Genomic DNA, 22,666 nt, shown 5'->3' on the forward strand with positions numbered 1-22,666 from the left:
GCACTGAAAAATCTGATCAACCTTAATCTCCCGTAAAAAAAAAGTTGATTAATCAAATTGAGTAGTTTGAGTTTCGATTATGAATTGAATCAAAATTTACAATATGAATAATTCGAATATACTATTGGTGTAAATACGATATTTGTAAATATCAAATTAAATAATTATTAACTTTACATCTAAAAAAAATATAAAAAACCCTACACAACCCTAAATCCTAAAATCCACAAAACCTTAAACCTAACCCTACTTAAAAAAACCCAAAAATCTAATCCTAAAAAATGGATCACAAGAAAAATACTTCTAGTTATAAGCGTTTTCCTGCAAATCAGCTGAAAATGCTTTCAGCTCAAAGTATTTTTTTATTTCAGTCTAATACAATAAAATTTCAAAAAAATAACTTAATCCAACAAATTTTTAAAAGACCATATTTTTAAGAAATTCAGTGCAAAATGCAACCTTAAATCAAATTGGGGCAATTTTCGGACCATCGGGCTAATTTCGCGTCTCTCACCCATTTAAATGGTTAACCATTGAGACAAATAGAAAGTCTCCAACAAGCCCACAGTTTTTTTACCACTGGCCAAAAGTAGGCCTTGTTCTAATATAAACCCTAGTTTGTTCATTGCTTTTGCTTTCTACGTGTTTTCTAGGGTTTTCTTCCGCCGTTCTAAATCACAGAAAGCTTTGAAGAAGAAGCTTTTGGAGGTGCAAAACATGGTAAATCCGACAGCCCCATTTCAATTAATCATCTTCTAATTACGTTTATTCAAGTCTAGTGTTTCTCTCAAATTTTCCCCACAGTTTCTCTCATTTTTATGCTTGTTTTTGCTTTAAATACAGTTCACTCTGTGTTTTATTTGTGCTGTTTTTTTTTTTTGAGATTTTAATGTTGAATAAGATGTAGTTAGAGGATTAGTACCTGAGAAACTTGTTGTAAATAATTGGTTCAGAAATTAGCTGATATTTCTAAATTTCTAGGAAATGAAAACTGATCTATGATAGCTATTTTTTACAGTGTAGTGAACAGTTATTACGTTGAAAGATTAGCATAATTCTTAGTTTACCTAAAAGGATTAATGTTTTATATTTCTGTATAAATTTTGAAGAAGCTCTTGGACTATGGTCCTTTTGCGGTAAATTGTTGTCCTTTGTATTTTGAATCAATGTACTTGTTTAAAAGGGTTCCCTTTTTTTGCTAAATGCAGGGGCCGAAGAAAGGTGGAAAGGTGGCTGTGCCCGCCAAGAAGAAACAAGTAATCTTCATTCTTCATTACTTTCTTAATTGCTGAACCCCTCAAGTAACTTGATTGTGGTCTCACTATTGGTTTATCATTTTGATTATTGATATTAGGAGAAGGTTGTCAATCCGTTATTTGAGAAGCGTCCAAAGCAGTTCGGCATTGGAGGGGCTTTACCTCCTAAGAAGGATTTGCATCGATTCGTGAAGTGGCCTAAGGTTGTTCGTATTCAAAGGAAGAAGAGGATCCTCAAGCAGAGGTTGAAGGTTCCACCAGCATTGAACCAGTTCACCAAGACTCTTGACAAGAACCTCGGTCTGCACTAAAATCTTCTCTTGTTTCTAACTTATTCATTAGATTCGCCATATTTGTTTCAAGTGGATTCTCAACTGCTGTTTTCTTTAACCTTTGACTATTTTCTGAATGAAATGTTTAACTTAGCTTAGAAGTTTGTGTGGTACAAGTTCGGGGAAATGGATTTTTAGTATAGGTACTTACTTTTAAGAGTAAATTTCACCAAACGTCCCTAACTATGACTCACATTCTTAATTTGTCCCCAAAGTACAAAACATTGCAATTACATCCCCAAACTTTGGAGTTTATAGCAATCAAGTCCTTCCACTTCTAAAACATTTAATTTCAGCTTTAAGTGATACATCAAATCCTGTGGCATTATTTAAAATTTAAAAAATAAGATAAAATTAAATGTTAAAGTTTATCAGAAAATAGAAAGAAAAAAAAAGTAAAATGGCAAAACTTTGGTGCAATTTACTCAATACAAGGTTTATTTTCACTTTGTAACTTTTTTATTTTAAAACTTTTTAAGTTTATTTTTTTCCTTATTTTAGAATTTTAAATTATGCTATCTAGGATCTGAGGTGTCACTTAATAGTAAAATCAATGGTTTTAGTAGTGGAAGGACTTGGTAGATATAATTTCCGAAGTTAGGGGATGTAATTACAGTGTTTTAATGTTTAGGGACAGACTTAGAATGCGAGTCATAGTTTAGGGATGTTTGGTGCAATTTACTCTATTTTAAATGTATATGTCTCACCTTTCTCTTGGTAACCAGTTCACTTGAAAAACAATTGCAAATCGGAATTTATAATCTATATTGGTTTTCATGTGCCTTGTTATTTTGAAATATAACATACATGGGGTGACGTGGTTTGTTCGCATAAAAACTTGCTTATTCTGTTATGTTTGTTTTCATAACTCTGCCTCTTTCACATTTCTCGCTGTTGATTACTGTTTCTGATTATAATGGTTGCTATTAAATTTTAACCATTAAACATTGGTTATCTCATGTCCTCTTGCAGCAACAAGTCTGTTCAAGTTGCTCCTCAAGTACAGGCCAGAGGACAAAGCGGCCAAGAAGGAACGTCTCTTGAAAAAGGCCCAGGCCGAGGCTGAAGGAAAAGCCCCCGAGTCTAAGAAACCAATTGTTGTGAAATACGGTCTTAACCATGTTACTTACCTTATCGAGCAGGTTGCCCTTGAATTTCTTCATTTTCACTGAATGCTTTATTTCTATTGTGAATCACTTAAGAATAATAGTTCCTTTATAATTCTTTTGCAGAACAAGGCTCAATTGGTTGTTATTGCTCATGATGTGGATCCCATAGAGTTGGTAGTGTGGCTTCCGGCTTTGTGCAGGAAAATGGAGGTCCCATATTGCATTGTTAAGGGAAAATCACGTTTGGGATCGGTAAATTTCTTTCATATGTCCGTGTTTTCTTTGCCAAATTATGACGTTAAAGAGCAGACTACTTATTTGTGTTAGTGTACTACTGCAGATTGTCCACAAGAAAACTGCTTCCGTCTTGTGTTTGACCACGGTTAAGAACGAGGATAAGCTGGAATTCAGCAAAGTACTCGAGGCAATCAAGGTAGGAATACGCATACAATATAGTATGTAACTAACATATGTTCAAATCACACATCGTAGTATTCACTCATGATGCACGTTGCAGGCAAACTTCAATGACAAGTACGACGAGTACAGGAAGAAGTGGGGTGGCGGCATCATGGGCTCCAAGTCACAAGCCCGAACCAAAGCGAAGGAGAAGCTTCTTGCAAAGGAAGCTGCACAGAGGATGACATAGAGGAATTAATAGACCTTTTGCCGCAGTTCGTGTTTTTGATTAAATAGTCTTTTGTAGTAAGGTACGATCGATTTTCGACTCGGGTTTACTCTCTTTTCCGGAGGAACATTCATATACTTTTGTGGTTGAACTTTCTAAATGCCTAGTTTGTTGTTTGTGCTGAAGTTTTGTGATTTTCTAATGAATTGTCAATCAATGTTTTTATTTTTACATGTTGGCCAATTCATCATTAGTTTTGTGATTTACTTCAATTTTTTTTTTCAAATCCAACCATATAGATAGGTGGATAATATAAATTCATTAAAGTTCACCCCCCAAAAATGGAAGTATATATTATTTTTATTTTACTTTTAGTAATTTATATTTTATTTCACTAAATTTATAAACATTGGTAGCTGAAATATTTATTAACATTAATATTTTAACATATATGTTATCTATATGTGATGAAAAGTTACATGATACATTAAATTATAAAATAGAAGTAATATGGTATAATATTTAATACGGGTAGGGTTGGGATAAGACTGGGTTTTGAATGGACTCTCGTTTGGGTTAAAATATTTGGTTCCACGGATGGGTGAAATTATTGAAATAAAATATTATTACTAAGGAATTAAAATATTTATTAAGGAAATTAATTAGTGAATATTTTTTAGATTTACTTTGAACTTTGGAGGTAGTAGAATGGAAGTTATTGATATATTGACATTCTTATTAGGTTTGAGAGAATGTTATAGAGAGTAATTTTTGAACAAATATGGCAATATACGTTGTTCCATATATTTCATTCTCAATTTGTTGAGTAAAAAGTTATTTATCTAAAGTTTTTTTTTGTTTTTGAAGTTTTAACTGAAGAAAGTCTTGCAAACCTCTATTTACCAACTACTTACAACCAGCTAAAAAAAGCTGAAAATATTATTTATCAAATACTATCTTTATATTCTTGTTTAAATATATTTATTATTTGCATTTAATTAACTTATTTAAATTTGTATCCGAATCAAATAAATTATTCGTTCAACATTCTAAATTTGTTGAATATTTGAATTTATTAAGTGAGTTTTTTTAAATTAATGACTTAAAAAGTAAGTAAGGTACAAGGATGGATATTCAAATTTATTTAGGAATATAAAATAGATTTGTTTATAAATATAAAGCGAATATTGAGTAATTATTTTATATATTGTTAAGAAGTGTACAAATCGATTTAAGATGTTATCAAGTGTTGTAATATGAATTAAAAAAAAAAAACCTAGGCAGATAAAAGAAAATGACACATAAGAGCTTAAATTACACCACCCATTTATGAAGGTTTTTAATTTTAATTTTATTCCATTAACTAGAGACATCAGCAATGATTCAATGCAGCAATAAAATGTCATGTACCTCACTTCTCAACTCAACTTTCTCTAATCCCAGCTTTCACTGTCGAAATCAAAATCCAAACATGAAGATGTTTTGTTATAATATCAAGTCTTAACATTTATTTGTGCGCACCCTAACATGAACGTTTTGCTATAATATCATGTTTACAGACTTGGCCTCTAACGTTGATACTAAAAAGAAGCTGTTCTTTCGTCATCGACGAATGATCCTCAAAATCCAACCTAATTTCCAACAATATATGGTTCTAAAAAGATGTATTTTATATTTCCATGGTTGATAATGATAACATATAGCAGATGAACTTGCAGTGAAAAATACTCCACTTATCTTTAACTTTTGAAGCTATGAATACTTTCCCATGATGGATATTTGAGTTATTTTGTCAAGTAGGGAAATCGAGGGTGGAATCAATGATTCAAAGGGAGAGCAAAGCTAGAGTCAATCGCAATGGTCAAGTTCATGAAATCAAGGATGGAATGAGTTAGTAGAGGGGAGCCTAGACTTAGTTGCAATGGTGAAGGGTGAGATTAGAGAAAGTTGAGCTGAGAGACATTTTATTATTGCATGGGGTCATTGCTGATATGATAAGAAGGACTTATCTAATAAATTGAATACTTGCAAATATTTGAATTCGCATCATCATCTAAGTTTAAATCCTCCAAAGTTTCATTGCAACAATTATGTAAAATTAATTTACATACAAAACCAAACCTATACATGTATATGGGAAACACACAAGCAATAAGCTATAATTCCCCTCCAAAAACCAGTAGGGAACAAAGACAGATTAATATTATAATAATTTAAGAACAAGATTTGATGAGTTTATTGAAGTTATGGAAATTTCTTCCTTTAAACAAGTTCCCAAACGAGAAACTTGTCCTTGTCTCGTGTTTTTCTTTGGGAAGTTTCGTAGATAATAAAAGGGAGGAATTATTCCCTTCAACCTTCATACCACAACCTTCTTCTTCTCCTAATCCTCCTATTTCTTTTTGGACCATTTCCATGGTTTTGGGATCAACCACCCCATTTCCCATCACATCACTTACTATGAACCTGTCGTTTGCTTTTCCACCATTCCTCCTTATTTCTGCTCTTTTAATGCTTAATCCATTTTCACGAATTATTCTTGTGATTTCTGATAGTACCCCAAACCGGTCCTCTGTTATCACTTCCAATTCCACACCCTGTATGCACAATAAACCCAACTTGAGTATAGTACAAGGACTCAAACTGTAATTTGACCAAGGTTTTTTTTTCTTTTTTTCTTTTTATAGTTATGAAGAGCTTTAAAACAAGATTTTGAACTGTGGATTACTAAGCTACATTGCGGAAATTTTATTTGGGAGTTAATTAAAAATTTTGTGTTAAAATGCTTAAATTACATGATTTGGGGAGCTGAAAATGTAAATATTTCATTTATTCAAGTGTTAAAAACTTAATTTGAATTATTTAAGTTGAGAAGGGGCTAAATAGAAAGTTTTTCTCATTTAACCAAAGGGGGGCAAAGTCACTATCCACTCTTTTAACTTCACCACTATACACTCTTAAGGAGATAAAGTTTAAACCTTGTAGAGTGTGTTGTTGGGAAGAACGACAGATTAAAAAAAAAAATTAAAGTATGCTATTAGTTCTTGTACTTAAAAATTAAAAATCAAGTGTTACTTTTTTCTTTTCTTTTTTTTAAAATTAAATAATTTCAACTCGGCCATTAAAATTGTAAGTATTTTTGTCAAAAATTATCAAATTAAAATTTTGATTAGGTTGTCCTCAATTCTCATATGACTTGACATATGATTGATAGGAAATAAATATGATAAATTAATAAATCGGACTAGGATTTTTAGGTTAAAAAAGTAGAATAATAGAAGGACTAAATCTCAAATTCTATACAATTATAGCAACTAACAACAATTTTTCTTTTTATAAAAATAAAAAATAAAAAATTTTGAAGGTAACCAACCAACCTGTGTGGTTCTCCTTTCAATGGCAGCTTCAAGACATTCCATAACTCTTTGTTGTTCAGCTTCTGAACTTATAGGGAACCCATCAACATGTCTGATATAATATTCCTACAAAAAGAAAGAAGTGATTTTACAATAAATACCCACTTTAAATTTCATTAAAAAAACATTTGAAATTCCTTGTAATAATTTACAAACCTGATAAGCTTCCAGTCTCCCTGTAATGACAGTTCCATGGAACACAACATATTCCATATCCGTTAAACAACAAACAGTATCAAACAATAGCTTTGGTCGATCCAAGCATCTTATGGTCACAACTGTATAATCCCTATCACTACAATCCAACACAGTTACATGTGGTTCCATCGAACATTTGTCATTATGTCTCTCAAAATCTCTATCTGCTAACAACATTTGATGCAATCTTCGACCTGTATGAGTTTCTCTTGATGTTGAAACAAACATTCTTGCACTTGGTGTCTTAAAATCACTGTCCCCTTTCATTACATTGAAGAGTAGTTCCTTGATTGTTGAAAGCCGGTCCGGGTCTTCGATCGCGTGACCTGTTGACCGGTCGGTGATATGGATAACGGTGGCGGCTCGAGCGTTGTGTGTCCATATCTCGGCGTTTATTACATTGCATCCCATATCAGCTAAAACCGCGGATAATTCGGAGAGAAGACCCGGCCTATCATTGCCGGTTAGTTCTATTGTAGTACTGGTATGGTCTTTGGAAGGGATTAAATTAGCTGAGCTCTTCATTGAATTTAAGATATATACTTTGGTTTCAAGTGTCTGTAGAATTTAACAAATGAAAATTGTTTAAAAGGTATCGTAATGATATTAATATCATACATGGAATCCCACCAATTTACGCTTACTTTTTGTATATAACCAAGTGTCTCTTCATCTGTAATTTTCTTCCCTCGATTATCTGTCACATAAAACACTGAAAAAACCAAACAAGTTTGATATAATTACAGCACTGTTGTGGGGGAGGTCGGGCTTGCTCTGAAAAAAGTTTGCCAAGTGTGTTCATAGGGAGCTGATGGATCCCTCAAAAGAGATAATATTGGGCGTGGAGTGTTTATGCTCTATTTTATCCTCGGGTTTGGTCTCTTGACTCCAAAAAGAGCCTTGAAAGATTCACGGAATGGGAGGGCCTCCATCCACCAGGAAAATATGAGTATTTGCACTTGGTCGGATTTGAACACATTTTACCCACAAATGCTATATTAGCTCACATTTCTTTGGTTGGTGGAGGTGTTTTCACTTCGTGAACCCCTCAAAGCTTTTTGTAGAGTTGGAAGATAAAATCCGGAAGTAAAACCAAGCATAGACATCCTATTCTTGGGTACAATACCAACCATTGTCGGGAGGCCTTTTTAAGAGTCTATAAACAACATTTCGCAAACTTGCTTAGAGCCTATAAATACAAAAATTATGAAACATACCATCCATGAACCATCCAGCATCAGAAGAGATATAAGCTTTGGTTACATTAAGGTTAAGGTCTGAAAGAGCTTGGACTATTTCAAGGAGAATCTCATGCTTGTTCACACTATCAACCTAAAAAAAAAACACAAAATTACCAAAGCTTATTAGTACAACCTTATGCCATCTATAGCATGATTATTGATACTGATTCAACCTTAATTCAATTAGCACCATTATTATTGTAACAATTACATGAGTCTGAACATGCTTAAACACAGTCTTATGTGAAAAAAAATGATACCTGTATAAAGGTAGCATGTCCACAAGCACCATTGTCAACAATAACTCTACAAAAGAAATGGAATTCAGCCCATTAAAAGCAACACAAAAAACAACATAAAATCTAAAACAAAAAGAAAAGGAAAATGGATTAAATTGAACTGAATTGAATTGAAACTTCAAAAGAAAACAGAGAAAATACCTTGGAGGGTTGATTCTCCTATTAAGCTTTGCAAATTCATCATCCATTCTTTTTTGTTTCTCAAAATATTCAAACGAAAGAGGAAAAAGAAAAATAAAGAAGAAGATAGAAATTAGAATGGGCAATGGAGGAGATAACAGAGACTAAAGGAAAAAACAGAGAGAAGGCTAAAAGGGTACAACGGGAGCTTGGTATCCACGTGTCGGTTATTGATTGGTTAATGTAAACAGTTAAAAGACGTTACTTGCGATGCAACTGAATAAAAAGAAGGTTTATTCTTTGGGTGAAATCATCATCACACCCCACCTTTATCGAATTAAAGAGTCCGTACCGTACGCGGGAAGGGTTTAATCCACGTGACAATGTGAGAATTACGTTGCTTCATTCATCTTAATGTCACGTGCCATGTCTGCCGGAGCTGGACGTGGTTCCCAGCGGCAATATAGTAACCGGAAAGTATGAAGAAAGGTTTGGAGTTTGAACTGAAAGAAAAGCATTAGAGATGCTAACATCTTTCTTAATATAGAGTATTAAATTCCAAAATTCAACTTCACATTCTTTTTTATTGTTAAATCAAGATCCCATTCTATTTTTATTTTTAATATCATTTTTCTTTAAAACTTTTCCAGGGTTTATTTATATACAAAGTAGAGCATATTAATAGTGAGATTGATTTATTCCATCCAATATTTTTTATTTTTTGAATTCGTCATCATAATTTTGAACAGTTATTTTCGGATTTATTTTGAAAGAGTGAATTTTGCTTTATACCTTTTCGATATTATTTAGTAAATTTCTGAAAACAATTTCTCAAGCAAAGAAAAATAATTAATAACTTTTTCATAATTTTTTATATAAAATAAAACATATTTAAATAAAAATAGCATTTGGTTCGATTCTTGTAAATATAGTTAAGAGGAAAAATTATTATTCCATAAATTATCCAAATAACCTAATTTGGGTAGGCTTTCGATTTCTTAAATTTTCTTGTTTCGCTCTTTAGCATGACTCTGAATCAAAAGTTAAATAAGTTGAATTTTCGAATTTTTTTCAAATTTTTTAATTAATTTTAAAATATAAATTGTTGTTAATAATAAATTTATAATTAAAAAACCAAGGATGAAAATAAATCAAGACATAATAAAAATATATTATTGCTAAAAGAATCCGTAAATAAAAATAATAATAACAACACAACTTATGAGTTTTTACCAATTTTTTAATTTTATTTTTCGGAGATTAATTATAAAAAGGAACCCCAATCTTAAAAACTGGATCAGGCAGTTAAAAGCTGAAAAATGTAGAAGATAAAGCATGAAAGCAACTACAGTGATTAGGAGACTATAAACGTGGCCATATCTAAACAGCAAAAGGCTTACTTTTTAACATTGTTGGGAGTCGATTGCTGTTTGGTAGGACTACTTTGTAAGAAAAACAAACAAACAAGAAATATCTTCTCAATCTCAGTTTTCTTTTGGCATTTTCCAGGGGAAAATGTGTGGAACTTTCCTGAGAAATTTCGTTTTTTGTAAGATGTTTACGTGGATCTTATCTACATGACAGATAACTGTATCAAGGACATTAAAGTTTCTTTAATCTCTTTTCTTTGCGCTTTTTTTTTTAAAGCATGGTTGAGAAAGAGAAATCATGTTGGTCTATTCAACTATTTGATTTCTTATATAATTATATTAAAATCAGTAAAAAGATGAAAACCGAGAACAAGAAAAATTTGTTGATGATCATTAGAATCGGATTTATTTTATTTTATTTTGGATTTTTTAAATAAAAAATAGATATTCTTTAATTGATTGGTTTGAGATTTAACCATGTTGAGAGGATTGATTTTTTCGAGAAAAACCTTCGAAGTAGTGTATGTTAGGAAGCTAGTCGAACTCCTTACTATGGTAAGTATTCTCCTTGAGTTATGTCAGAGTTTTGTTTCTCACCTCCACTAAGAGCCATGTATGGTTCACAAATGAGAAGTGTCTCGAGGCAACAAGTTGTTCGTGAGCATACGAATGTCGGGTTATCTTCACATCTTTGGTTTTGTCGCTTGTTGGGGTAAGATTGGACCATCTCTTCTTCTTGGATAGGAGGTTTGTTCTTGAGGGTCCCTTCCAACCCTTAACTCTTCAAAGATTTCCTTATTTCTTAGGTTGAGCTCTTGTTGGTGTTCTTGTTGCTTTTGATACGACCTTTGCTATGTAGAGAGTTGTTCTTCTAATACTTTTATTTTTTCCCTGCATTTATATAAATTGCTATAAGTCTAGATAGGGGATTTGAGAGGTTTGCTCATCTTGAGGGGCGTTGGTGTTGTCTTGATAATATTGCGAATAATAATAAGGTGGGGTTTTGGTAGTATTGGGGGTAGTTTTCCTAGTAAGAATATGTTGAGGGTTACATGGACGCTGGGGATCTTGGGGAAGATTTAGTTAGGATTGTTGGTACTGTCCGGCGTTGGTTTGAGGTAGATTTTGAGTTACTTGTGGTTGAGTTTATATTTTTTTTCTAGTAATCTTGGGTTCTTGCTTCTACGTTATCGGGAATGCCAATGGACTTGCAAGTATGTGGCTTATATTTGGTGATTCGAGTCCCCCTACATGTAAATGATCTATATAATTAATGTTATGCACTATACTTATACCTCTCCTTTAAGCCTTGCAACTCACACCTCTGCCAATTGGGGCGTTCCCCCTTCATAAACCCCTATAGGGTTCTTGGTGGAGAAGGGAGACAAAATATTGACACGAGGACAATATCTTACATTGTTGAGGAGTTCGGTAAGTTGGCCACGGGACAACACTTCAAAGACTTATCTCGAAAAAGCTGACCTCTTCAACAATAAAAATTAGCTCAAATGGTGCCATATTGCCTAAGTGGTGACCCATATGCCATAGGTCAGGGGTTCAAACCCCACCAAGAGCAAAGATGCTCATGTCCCCTTCATGAGTGGTTGTGTGCCCACATACAACCTGTTGCCTCAAGGTGTTCCCCCATCGTGAATTGTACATGGCTCTAAGTGAAAATGGGAGCAACTTTAATATGACTCAAGGATGATACCTATCATTGTGGGGCCAATTCCCAACAAACAACACATCAAAATTTTCCTATTATTCTTATTCTTAGATTAAAAAAAAAACTTTTTATGTTTTGATTTTTAAAATATATTTTTAAAATTTAATATATTTCTTATTTATTTTTATGATTTTTAATGTCTACTTATAAGATGACTGATTTTAGTTGTTTTTAAGAAATATTGAAATCTCAATTTGTCAATTTAGTTGAATGGAAAATTGGAGGTCCGAAGTGATTCTTTTTCAACGATGATGTCTTTAAATTTCCAAGAAAGAAATATGTAAGGTAAATGTGTTTATAAGTCGGATTGAGTTGAATTATTGCATAGTATTAACATAATCTATATTTGTCCAAGCTCGGTTTGACCCAAAATATAGGTTTTAGATTTTGCCTAATTTTATTCATATTTATAAATTAGTAACTCAAATCTATTTTAAATCTATTCATACTTCTTTTAAAAATATTTAACTAATTAATATATATTTTATTAAAATTTTAAACATACACGAATTAATATATATATTATTATAGACTTAAGTTTTATTCGATATAATCATGGGCTGGAATAGTATTGAAGCATCGCAAAAAAGTCCAATTACGACCTAGCATGCGGACATTTTTGCCTCGTTAGTAAATTCTATGTTAAAACCCACTAATTTTCTTGACTTCACCAACTCTACCGCTTAAAACATTAACATCTACTACCTTTTCTTTGCTTAAACTTAATAATATAATAACCACAATAACATGTTTTGTATTTGGTAAAAGTTATTAGATTATATTTTATCTCTTCTACTAAAAAATGTGTAAATTGATCAATATACATTAAATAAAAAAGTGACCTAATCCTTTCTGTTAAAATTCCATCAATTTCTATTATTAAAAATTAACATGGCTAATAAAATAATCAAACAATAACATGGGGCATGCTACATGTATCTTATGCTACATACAGAGACTAGATTTTAATAGAAGAAATAGATGAAATTTTAATCAGAAAAATTAATTTACTTTTTGGTCTAACATAAAATGACTAATTTACTTATTTTTTAAGTAAAAAAATAAATACAATCTAAATTCTAATTAAAGGCATATGTGGTGCCCTAAGAAGAGGGTCAAAGCACAGTGTAGTGGACGAGGTAATGAACATTCATGCATGCCACCAATTTGGGCAGCAACATATTGAAGCTTTTTTTGTCTTTATTACAGGATAAAGCCTACAAAGCTAGCTTACCAACCATTTCACCGACCACAAATCATCACAATTTGATACCCAAGAATCAATGAATTCACCATCCATCCCCACTTGTCTATCACTCATGACTTGCCAAAACACAGTAGCTAAGCTTTTGTCTTCAATCTCTGGTCTGGTCTGGTCTGGTCTGGTCTGATCATAAAAATCGCCATTAGGAGACCACCCATTTTTGTGGCTAATCCAGACACCCTTTTAGGAGGTGAAGTTGAAATGGTTGGTTTTAAGATACTGAGTGCACAATCTATGGAGACACCATTATTTGTTGCGTTTAGCATTAGCATGAATTATGACTGGCTGCTTTTTAGATTGAAATATGTATGGGGCTGATTATTATCGACTGTCACATTTTTTCAGACAACATTGAAAGAAATAGGTGGCAAGGTTTCGGAATCTTTATATTTTATTGCAATACACATTGGCTAGATTTGGGCCGAACTTTTATATATATATATGGTATTAACATTACACATGTTTCTTTCGATATTTTTTCCAATTAAAAATATAAACTTTGTACACAAACTCATCATATTTATAAATAATTAATTTAAATTTTGTTCCATATGAAAATATGGGTTTATTTGTCCAAATTTTGGTGCATCTTATTTTTTTTGAATTTTTTATTAAAATATTAAATATAAACCACTTAATATTTAAATTATATTATTATATATATATATATAGTTTTCACATGTTATAAATTATTTAATATGTAAAAAATAAATAAAATAGTGTATTATAAATTTGAAAATGAATTAGGTCAAATTTAAACTCTAGATGTTGGAGCTCAAATTCAACTCATATTTAAGCGAATTTAAATTTTTTAAATCAATTTTTGATTTTAACATTTTTTTCAAATCTCCTAAATATTGTGTACGAATTAAGGTTTCGACACCTAACTCAAGGACAAATATATATGTTTTTAACTCTTTTCAAGCAAAAAATGAAACAGTCCACTGTTCTTACCCCATATATGAGTCCAGGACAAGTGATTTATGGAAAACAAGGAGTCCAAAAATCATACATCAACATTTAACTAACTATACCATATATCAAGCACATAAATTACATCAACATAAACACTAGGCCTGTTAACCGAAATGGTGTTAATTTATTCTTAAATTTTAGGTTCAATTCACATGTAACTTGTGTGAATGTGTGACTTACGAGCTAAAAAAAAAAACAATATAAACATAATATAAACATTTTATTTATATCTATTCCTTTTTTTTTTATCATAAGATACATATCCAATCGGCAAATTTAAGTAGCATTAAGCAAGTTATATCAACCTAAGCAGATGCAGAATTTCCCTTGAGGGCCTGAAGCACAAGTTGCACTAAGGAATTTCTCATGCAAAGCCTTTTTACATTCAGCAATACATTGAGGGAGAGTGCATGGATTGAGCTGGATCCCGAATGCACCTTCCACAAGACTCGGACTCAAAACTAGCACCCCCATTGCCATTGCAATGACAATCAACACTAACTCGAACTTCACTCCTTTAGCCTCCATTGGAAATATCTTCAAAGTTAGAACAAACACCCTTTGTCGCTCCTTACAACAAAAAACAGCAGGTCTCATTACATATTTATAGCGAGAAAAGAGAATATGTTGGTCTAATTATGTTTTAGTCCCTCTATTATACTAAACTTTACGATTTAATCCCTCTACTCTAGTTTGACGTGATTTGATTCTTTTATTTTTATAGTGCTATTAATATATCCAAATTCAATTAGCCATGTTCAACCAATAACAGATTTACATATCAGCTAAATGGTTATATCATCACCTTAACAACAACTACAACTAAATGTGTTATCAATTTGGATCTACTAATAATATTATCAAAGTAAAAAGAGCAAATTATATCAAGTTTAACATAGTAAAAAGACTAAAACTATAGTTAAAATATAATTAAGTATAAGAGTTCCTTAATGATCCCCAAATAATAATGGAGGGTCCATGTGATAAACCAATAAAGTTGAAGAAAAGAGCACAAGATTAGAGATGAAAGGTATATGAATATATATTAATGGAGATTCTCCATCTATGAGGCAACCCCATTATGGTTTATAATAGTATTGTGTGCTTTAACTTTTGGATCCACCAAAAAACACCAACGGGGGCATCATTTGGCCACTTTCTCCCCCATGGATTAGTGAAGTGTTAACCAATGAAGGCTCAACGTTTGGATTATAATTGCTAATCGGTGCTATGTTATCCCCACGTGTTGGCATTGTATTTCCAAATCCATCTGCCAATCTTAGATAAGCACAAAGGCCATAACAAGCCAACCCACTTCCCACAATTCCATATGCATATGCTTTACTACAATTACTTAACTAGGAAAGATATGGATCTTGTTGTTGTTGTTGGGTTATTCTGATGCTATTTGTCCTGCCAGACAGCCACTCTTTTGGGTTTTATTTTATTTTATTTATTTTTATTTTATAATTTATATTTAAAGTTTGTAGGTATCGTTTCCAATAATATCGTCTTTAAAATTTAAATTTGAATTTATTTTTGAGAGTATAATTATTTTATCATTACACCCAATACTTGTTAGTAATAATACTGTTGCAAGAAATTAACCTAAAAAACTATAGGTAGTATTGATATTGAGCAAGAATTGTGCATAGAGCACTGATATTAGGAACAATATTCAAAATTACAAAGAGATGTTAAAATCTAATAAAATGAAAATGTTAAGAATTAATATAAAATAATGAGTAAAAAGATGTATTATTATTAAGGGTGTGGATGAGGGCAACATGGTTTAAACACATATCAAATAGGTATTGACAAGAGATTTAATATATATTTCATATCACCTATATATATTTATATCTTACCGTGTATACATATATAAGATACCACAACATCAACTTTTGGATTCCCTCATTCACTAATTGATAATTGGTATGTTTCAAGAGAAGGTATAATCATTGGAAGATTTTATCTTTTGAATAGGTAAGATGGAATTACTCCCCCTTAAATAAATCCTCAAAAATGAAAATAAAATCAAGAATAAATGAAAACCTCTCAAAAGCAAAATATACAATGAATAGGCTCAACAAGTTTTTGTAGAAGAACATGAGTATAACAAAGAAAAATTGGATTTTTGCTCAAACTTTGTAAGCTTTTTTATTGTCTTTGTTTGAGTATATTTCAATTATATTTACTCTCTTATTGATTTGGAGATGTATGGAGCTGTTGGAGAGAGTTTCTACTGTTGGAGACATTAAATTTACGAATTTAATGTAGTTTGCAGGGTCATGAATCGAAACCATAAAAGGTACTTAAAGAAAATATAATTGTTAGAGCTTCGTGAGTATCGGAACCAAGAAGAGAGGTTTTGGTACCTCATTAGCAAGTATCGATACTTATGAGAGTTAATATTGATACCGTGCTCCCTTATTTGGTAATTTTTGCCATTGGCTTGCCAAGTTTCAATGCATGTAAGGCATGTACCTTCAGGCAAGTATTAATACATTGACCCTTATTTTGTAATTTTGGTTATTGGCTTATCATGTACCAATAGATCATGTCTAGATAATGATACATAGCCTCAAATTTACTTTAAAAATCCTCAAAATATTTGTAGAAGGACAAAAAATTTTATAACAAGTCTAGGACATTTGAAAATTTATTTTTTGAATTTTATAACTCTTATGAATAATTTAAGTGTAGTCGAATTAAATTAAAAATATAATTAAAAAATTATAATTTATTTATTATATCAAACAATTAAAAATTAAAGTTAACAATCTTATCCTTTTTATATAACAAACATAGAAAACTTTAATTGAAAAAAACTCCTCCTGATTAAATCAAATATTATTTTCAAATTGTACTCTCATATCTAAACACATCATCTAGGTTGACGAATAAAAGATCCTGTTGGGTCACCTTACTCATGCTCCCTTTACCATTACATGACTCTCAAAACGAAATTAGTATGATTACTCATGCTCATAGTTACTGTCCAGGGTCAAATTGCTTGGCACGGTTGATCTTGATTATCACCCTTTTCATTCATTAACATGGCAAATGGTCGGCAATCCCTTGTATTCAATCAAATTCGAAGGCACCCTTTTATCCACTGTAGTGTTATAGTCAATTTTCACAACTTGTTCATGAAGTCATCTCACCCAAACTACAACATGGGAGGGGGTGTTGTTCTTTAGTAGAAAAATCCCAACTCCATAGGTGAACGGTGAAGTAACTCCCATAAATTATCCATGGTCCCTCCATAGGGAAGCTTTTGTCTAGATCAATTAATTCTCCTGATAAGTACAATCGACCTATCATTGCATCCCTATACTTTTTGTCAATCAAATTATGCGCTCGATTCAAGAACCGAGTGCTATTACCACCACACTCTTTTCCACGACACACCACCAAAATCTTTGGATGACTGCTTCTCCATCTCGACATCCGTCATCATTCAATTAAATCCAACATCTTTCTCTTTTTATGCAGGCAGGGGTCTCAAATTTCCAGTGTTAATCATGTTTATTACAACTGTGGGTCCAAACTCCAAAATTGTGATGTTTGATTCCATTAAGCACTCGACGAGTCATAGGCCCAAATTTAATAAATTGGGCAGCCCACTCTAATTCGGGCAGAAAATTCGGGTCGGTATCTAATACGGGTCTCCATTTAACCCCAAATTTCCCGCCCGCCGCCCACCCCTATTATTTTTACAGTGGAGGGAAAATCTAAAATCCCCACAAATTTCAACGTCAATGGCGAGAAGACGACTAAGACTGCACCGCTCCTCCGATGAAGAAGACGAAGAACCATCACCACCACAAAAACAACTAGAAAACGAACCTGCAAATGAAAGCTCCGCCGTCACTAACCAGTCCGTGACTGTATCTCCTACTAACCCTAACCCCGACGAACCACTTCCAATCTCCGACGACGATTTCGTCGATGTCCATGAAAGTTTCACTCCTCCTTCTCCTCCTCCTCTCCTCCGGCGGAGGAAATGGCTGCACCGGTTACATCAGTTGAAAGCTCTGGCTCTCCGATTGGGGACTTTCTTTTAAGAATGGGACTCAAATTAAGGAGAGAATGGCTGGATCTTGCGTACAAGGACTAGAGAGCTCGGTCCCTAGTTTTTCGTTTCTCGATGTTTCTGCAAAAGCTAAGCTTTGCTTTCAACAATTCTTGTTTTCTGATATGAATTATTCCGGAGGCGGTATTCTTCCGTCAAATGTTGATTCAATGCACCTTGTTGATCTCAAAGGACCCTTTGTCTTGCAGGTTCGGTCATAAGGACACCAAATATTCAAAATATTATATAAATGAATGCTTTGATGTTGCAAATCTTTGTTCATGTTGAATTTGTATCTTTCTAGGTTGATGAAATCGTAAATATCAGTTGTCCGCTCAAAGGAAGGTATCAGGAGACACCTTCTGGGATTAAGAGGTGCCTTAAGTTATCCATGACAGATGGTGTTCAACGTGTGTTTGGCATGGAATACAGACCTATTAAAGATCTTCAAGTTTTGGCTCCTGCTGGATTAAAGGTTCTTCTCTAGTGCTATTGCTGATTTTTGTGTGGTATTTCTAATAGGGAATGCTAGTTTCAATATTGATGATCTTATTATGCTTGAGATATGTTAAGAGTCCAACTTGAAAACAACTAATAATAAGCGGAGGGGCTTAACTAAAATTTAATACTTAAGAGATGTGGGATAATGCCACTTAAACACTCCCCCTCACGTGTAGCTCACATGGTCTATATGTGCACAACTTCATCAGGGTTCGTCAAGACCTCACATGAGGTTAGGTAGGAAAAAAACAACAGAACAAAACCAGGATTCTGATGCCATGTTAAACATCCTAGCTAAAACTAATCGGTAATAGGTGGAGGGGCTCAACTTCAATATAAGACCATGGGAAATCTAATACGTAACAGATTGAGACAATGTCACTTTACAAGATAAATCATATGGGTAAATAGTTCCCGTCCATAATATGTTTAGAGAGTCCCTTTCAGAAGGGTAACCAGCGGTTGCATGATCTTCACATGATTTGGATGCATGAATTTGAATCAATGACATTTTGACAGCTTTTGGTCTTAGTTTCTGACTTTTGACTTAACAATTTGGTCATATACGGATCTTTTAAAATCTTCTTCTATATTTACAGGGTGATGGTGTGTGACATTGGATATAAGTTGTTTGCATGGCTACTTGAAGACAAGCTATGCTGTCTCATCAATTCATGTCAAGAGAATATTACCTCTACTTCATAAATTGTAAAGGATCCATAAAAATTCCCATTTTCTAAGAAAGAGTTTCTTTTACATTGTTCTGCAACGTTTTTATCTTGATTTGTATGATGGGACATACCTTTAATTTTCAGTCGAATGATTCATTACTGTTTCTCGCAATGAGTTGCTGTCCAAACTGCTTAATTTGTTGGGCAAGTCTCTTTTCCTTTACTGTTAGTACAACACTTAGATTAGCCCTTATTGGTTTGCCACTGAAACATTTATTCATGTCAACCCATAAACTAAAACCTATAAGTCCTATTGATCTCCAAAGCTTTGATGTACTCAGGTTATATCTTTTATTCTGTAGGTTGCTATCTGTAATGTACATATACGACATGGGCTTATTGTGCTGGTCCCTGAAAGTTTACAAATTCTAGGGGAGTGGTTGAGGACTTAGAAGCAGCACGACAGCGTCTTGTTACTGAAGTAAACAAGCCACCTAGGGTAAAAGGTATTATTGAATTCCAAGAATGTATCTACCATTTCGTTTCATGTGCATTACAAATGTTTTTATGTTATCATAATCAAAATCAAAAGATATTGGCCTTAAAGGTGTACAGTAAGGAGTATTTAGTTTCTAGTTCAGAATTGTGTGTTTGTAGTTTAATGATTGCTATTTAAACTGTTTGAAACTTGGAATGATCTTACAGATTATGAATGAATGATGAGCCCCAAAAATTTACTTTGAATAATGAATGTTTCATTGTTGCGAGTCCTCTTTTCTCTCTATCTTATGCAGAACAAAGTCAGGAGTGGTTCCTCCTTTAGCAACTAGAGCAACTCTTGCTGCATGGCCACCAAATGGTGTTAATGCTGTTGAGCCAACTAACAATTTAATATCTCAAAATTCAGCTCCTCTTCGGACAGATGAAAGAGGTTGTTTATTATTTGTTTGTTTTTTAAATCAAATGCAACGGGTTGACTTTCCAAAGTAAAAAAGAAAAAAATGAGTACACAAAAAGTTGGTTGCATGCTGTTTATGTTTGTTATAAATGTAATTTTGAGGGGAGATGTTGATCAATGCCTTTTTATGTATAGTAATATTTGAGAAGTCCTATAGAGCAGAAATAAGATGGAAAATAGTGGGATAAAAAGAGATCTTTCCCTCGTAGTTTGCGTTCTTTCTGCCTGATCTTTGACAACTACAGGCAGCTTAAATATATTAACTCTTAAGAGTTAAGCATTTACTGCTTCACTTGAGTTTAAGAACTGGAGGTTGACATTTCTCGTTGAAGAAGTGAGAGACTTCTTTTGCTTGGACTTCTCTTAAATACTTTTAGTTGGTGATACACCCTAATTGTTTTGCACCTGTTGTTTCATCACTTACTTAAAATTATGAGTTACATGAATTAGTATGAGAAATTTGAAGCACATGAAATTTTATATGGTGATTTGGCAATTGAGGACTATTTGATTGATTTCTATGACAATTTTCTTCTTTTCCGTATATCCATACATTGCAGGTGCTACTTTGGTTTCATCTAGCACTGTTACTCTAAGATACAGAGAATCCTACTGCTCATGTGGGTGGGGCGAATGCTGTGCCTAATTCATCATCTGATGTTGCTTTGGTGTTGAGAGGATGCATATTGATAGTGTTCCCATTAGCAGAGAACATGCTGCATCAAACTCGAATTCAAGTATTGTTCCAGATGAATGAGCTCATCCATATGGTTGATGTGGTTGAGCATCCTCTCATACTGTCTGGAGACCGAGAAGTACCCTTTACATACTTGCTAGTTTGTCAGCCAAGTGGGCTGCCATTAAAGATAAAGCTACACATGTACAGGGAAAATTAAGGTATCCGTAGTTTCCTATTTCTAATACTTTTTCATCTTTGATGACTTATATTTTAGCATTCAAGATTTGTCTAGCGATTTTAAAATGGATAACCCAGGATTAGTTTAGAATCGCCTTGCATCATATTTTTAGTTGGTTTCTAATATCTTATCTTCTGAAATTTTTCTTAATTTTATGAAATATTTTTGTAGTGCTTTTTGACTGGTGTCAAGGGATTCCGGTATAAGCAAAGGACATTACGAGCTGCTGTGTTATGTTGATGATGGCAGTCTCATCTCCGAGATCTTATTGATCACAATGTAAGTTTATGCTGAAGCAACACAACCTGATTTTGTAAAGCAATAGGAGAAACATGATTTTCTCTTTTACTCTCAATATTGACTTGCTAATTTGCATCAATCCTCAATGTTCTTCTCTTTCTAAAAACCTTTTTGTAGGTCTTATGCCCTTTTTACCTGCAATGCTATGATTTTACTGCCAACTTGAGAACTTAAATATGGTGGTATTTCTGAATTCCAGTTGTGCAGAAGGAATATCATTCTCCCCAGGAGGTCACTTCTGCTCTTTTCTTCAGACAACAAAAAGTAGTGTATGAAGGAGATTATGAGCATTTCAGCTTTTAGCCATTTTTTTATTTTTTTCAACTTTTATAGGTTAAAGGTTTTACATTTGGCTGTCAATTGTTAGGAGCTAAAACACAAAATAAGTTTGTACTCATTCACATGATTAATTTACTCAAGCTCAAGTTTGAACTTGTTTTATATACAGAAATATTATAGTTTAACAACAAATTTAGGATTCGAAGGTTTTAGTGCGTTCATATACATTAAGGGTATAGTAGTTAATAGTTTAAATATTATAACTAAAAAAACTCGTTTAAGCTTGTGAGTTGCTCAAATTGAACATTAAGATGCTTGATCGCGAGCACAAAATGTCTTATTTACACCCTAGCTCTTGTAAATGATTGGTTTTATTGTTGGGTACTTCTATCATTATGTGCAAAAATGTTATTCTCCAGGGAATGATGCTTGTAGAAATAAACAAAACATCATCTCTTTCCAATTGCCAAGGAGATGACCCAAGGCTGTTCTGCATCTGATGCACGGTTGCTTCTTAGAAGATTGAAGCCTCCTCCTCGAACACCAGAGCACCGGTCATCGGATCCCATTGAGATATCCCCTTAATTGCCTGCATGTTACAACTACAACTGGTTTTCAAATTTCGTATTGGAATCCATGATCCTTTGTTTTGCATAAAAACCAAGGATCCATGGAGCTTCACTTCATTGCAACGGCAACATGAAAGAAACAAGGCATGTATTTACATGGATCCATTGACAAATTTTGAGAAGAAAACTGGTTAGAAGAACAAAGACAGCTGCTAATTGATTTCAAATGTATAGTTTGTATGATTTAACTTATGGAAAAACAGAAACTTCTATTTAAATTAAGTTCTTTATATATTCGACATCAAGGGAGAAGAAGCTGCTTGATTTCATTAACTACGTCGGAGTATCTTCTTGCTAGGTGAATCCCTGTAAGAAGATCCAGGCCCTAATATCATGAACCGGTTCCACCCATCCATAATCTCAGGGCAAAAGACCTTCCAAAGTATGGTGGTCTCCATC

General features: G+C 33.0%; 2 protein-coding genes and 1 pseudogene across 2 annotated transcripts; 2 read left to right on the forward strand and 1 right to left on the reverse strand.

Moving 5' to 3' along the window:
- The first annotated feature begins 434 nt into the window (after positions 1-434).
- Positions 435-3,556, forward strand: LOC107926330 (60S ribosomal protein L7a-2). Its single transcript, XM_016857163.2, has 7 exons — positions 435-720; positions 1,209-1,256; positions 1,355-1,556; positions 2,561-2,730; positions 2,821-2,949; positions 3,038-3,130; positions 3,215-3,556. Exons 1-7 carry the CDS (start codon positions 718-720, stop codon positions 3,344-3,346), a joined length of 777 nt encoding a protein of 258 aa, XP_016712652.2. The 5' UTR covers positions 435-717; the 3' UTR covers positions 3,347-3,556.
- Positions 3,557-5,379: 1,823 nt separating this feature from the next.
- Positions 5,380-9,097, reverse strand: LOC107926135 (ACT domain-containing protein ACR6). Its single transcript, XM_016856935.2, has 7 exons — positions 8,621-9,097; positions 8,441-8,486; positions 8,157-8,271; positions 7,584-7,651; positions 6,898-7,497; positions 6,703-6,807; positions 5,380-5,922 (listed from the first exon to the last, which is right to left on the reverse strand). The coding sequence occupies exons 1-7, from the start codon at positions 8,665-8,667 to the stop codon at positions 5,539-5,541; spliced, it is 1,365 nt and encodes a 454-aa protein (XP_016712424.1). The 5' UTR covers positions 8,668-9,097; the 3' UTR covers positions 5,380-5,538.
- An 8,289-nt stretch (positions 9,098-17,386) lies between these two features.
- On the forward strand, positions 17,387-22,544 carry LOC121232317 (recQ-mediated genome instability protein 1-like; annotated as a pseudogene).
- Positions 22,545-22,666: the final 122 nt, after the last annotated feature.

Source organism: Gossypium hirsutum, chromosome A07, assembly GCF_007990345.1.
Source record: "Gossypium hirsutum isolate 1008001.06 chromosome A07, Gossypium_hirsutum_v2.1, whole genome shotgun sequence".
Classification (NCBI taxonomy): Eukaryota; Viridiplantae; Streptophyta; class Magnoliopsida; order Malvales; family Malvaceae; genus Gossypium; species Gossypium hirsutum.

What these genes read in the sequence shown, in the direction of transcription:
- LOC107926330 (XM_016857163.2), top strand. An exon ending in GACTCTTGACAAGAACCTCG is followed by an intron (nt 1,557 to 2,560) that starts GTCTGCACTAAA and finishes GTCCTCTTGCAG; the next exon opens with CAACAAGTCTGTTCAAGTTG. An exon ending in GAAAATCACGTTTGGGATCG is followed by an intron (nt 2,950 to 3,037) that starts GTAAATTTCTTT and finishes GTACTACTGCAG; the next exon opens with ATTGTCCACAAGAAAACTGC.
- LOC107926135 (XM_016856935.2), bottom strand. Translation starts at nt 8,667, where the DNA reads ATGGATGATGAATTTGCAAAGCTTAATAGGAGAATCAACCCTCCAAG. An exon ending in AGGAGAATCAACCCTCCAAG is followed by an intron (nt 8,487 to 8,620) that starts GTATTTTCTCTG and finishes TTTCTTTTGTAG; the next exon opens with AGTTATTGTTGACAATGGTG. An exon ending in GACATGCTACCTTTATACAG is followed by an intron (nt 8,272 to 8,440) that starts GTATCATTTTTT and finishes TTTTTTTTTTAG; the next exon opens with GTTGATAGTGTGAACAAGCA.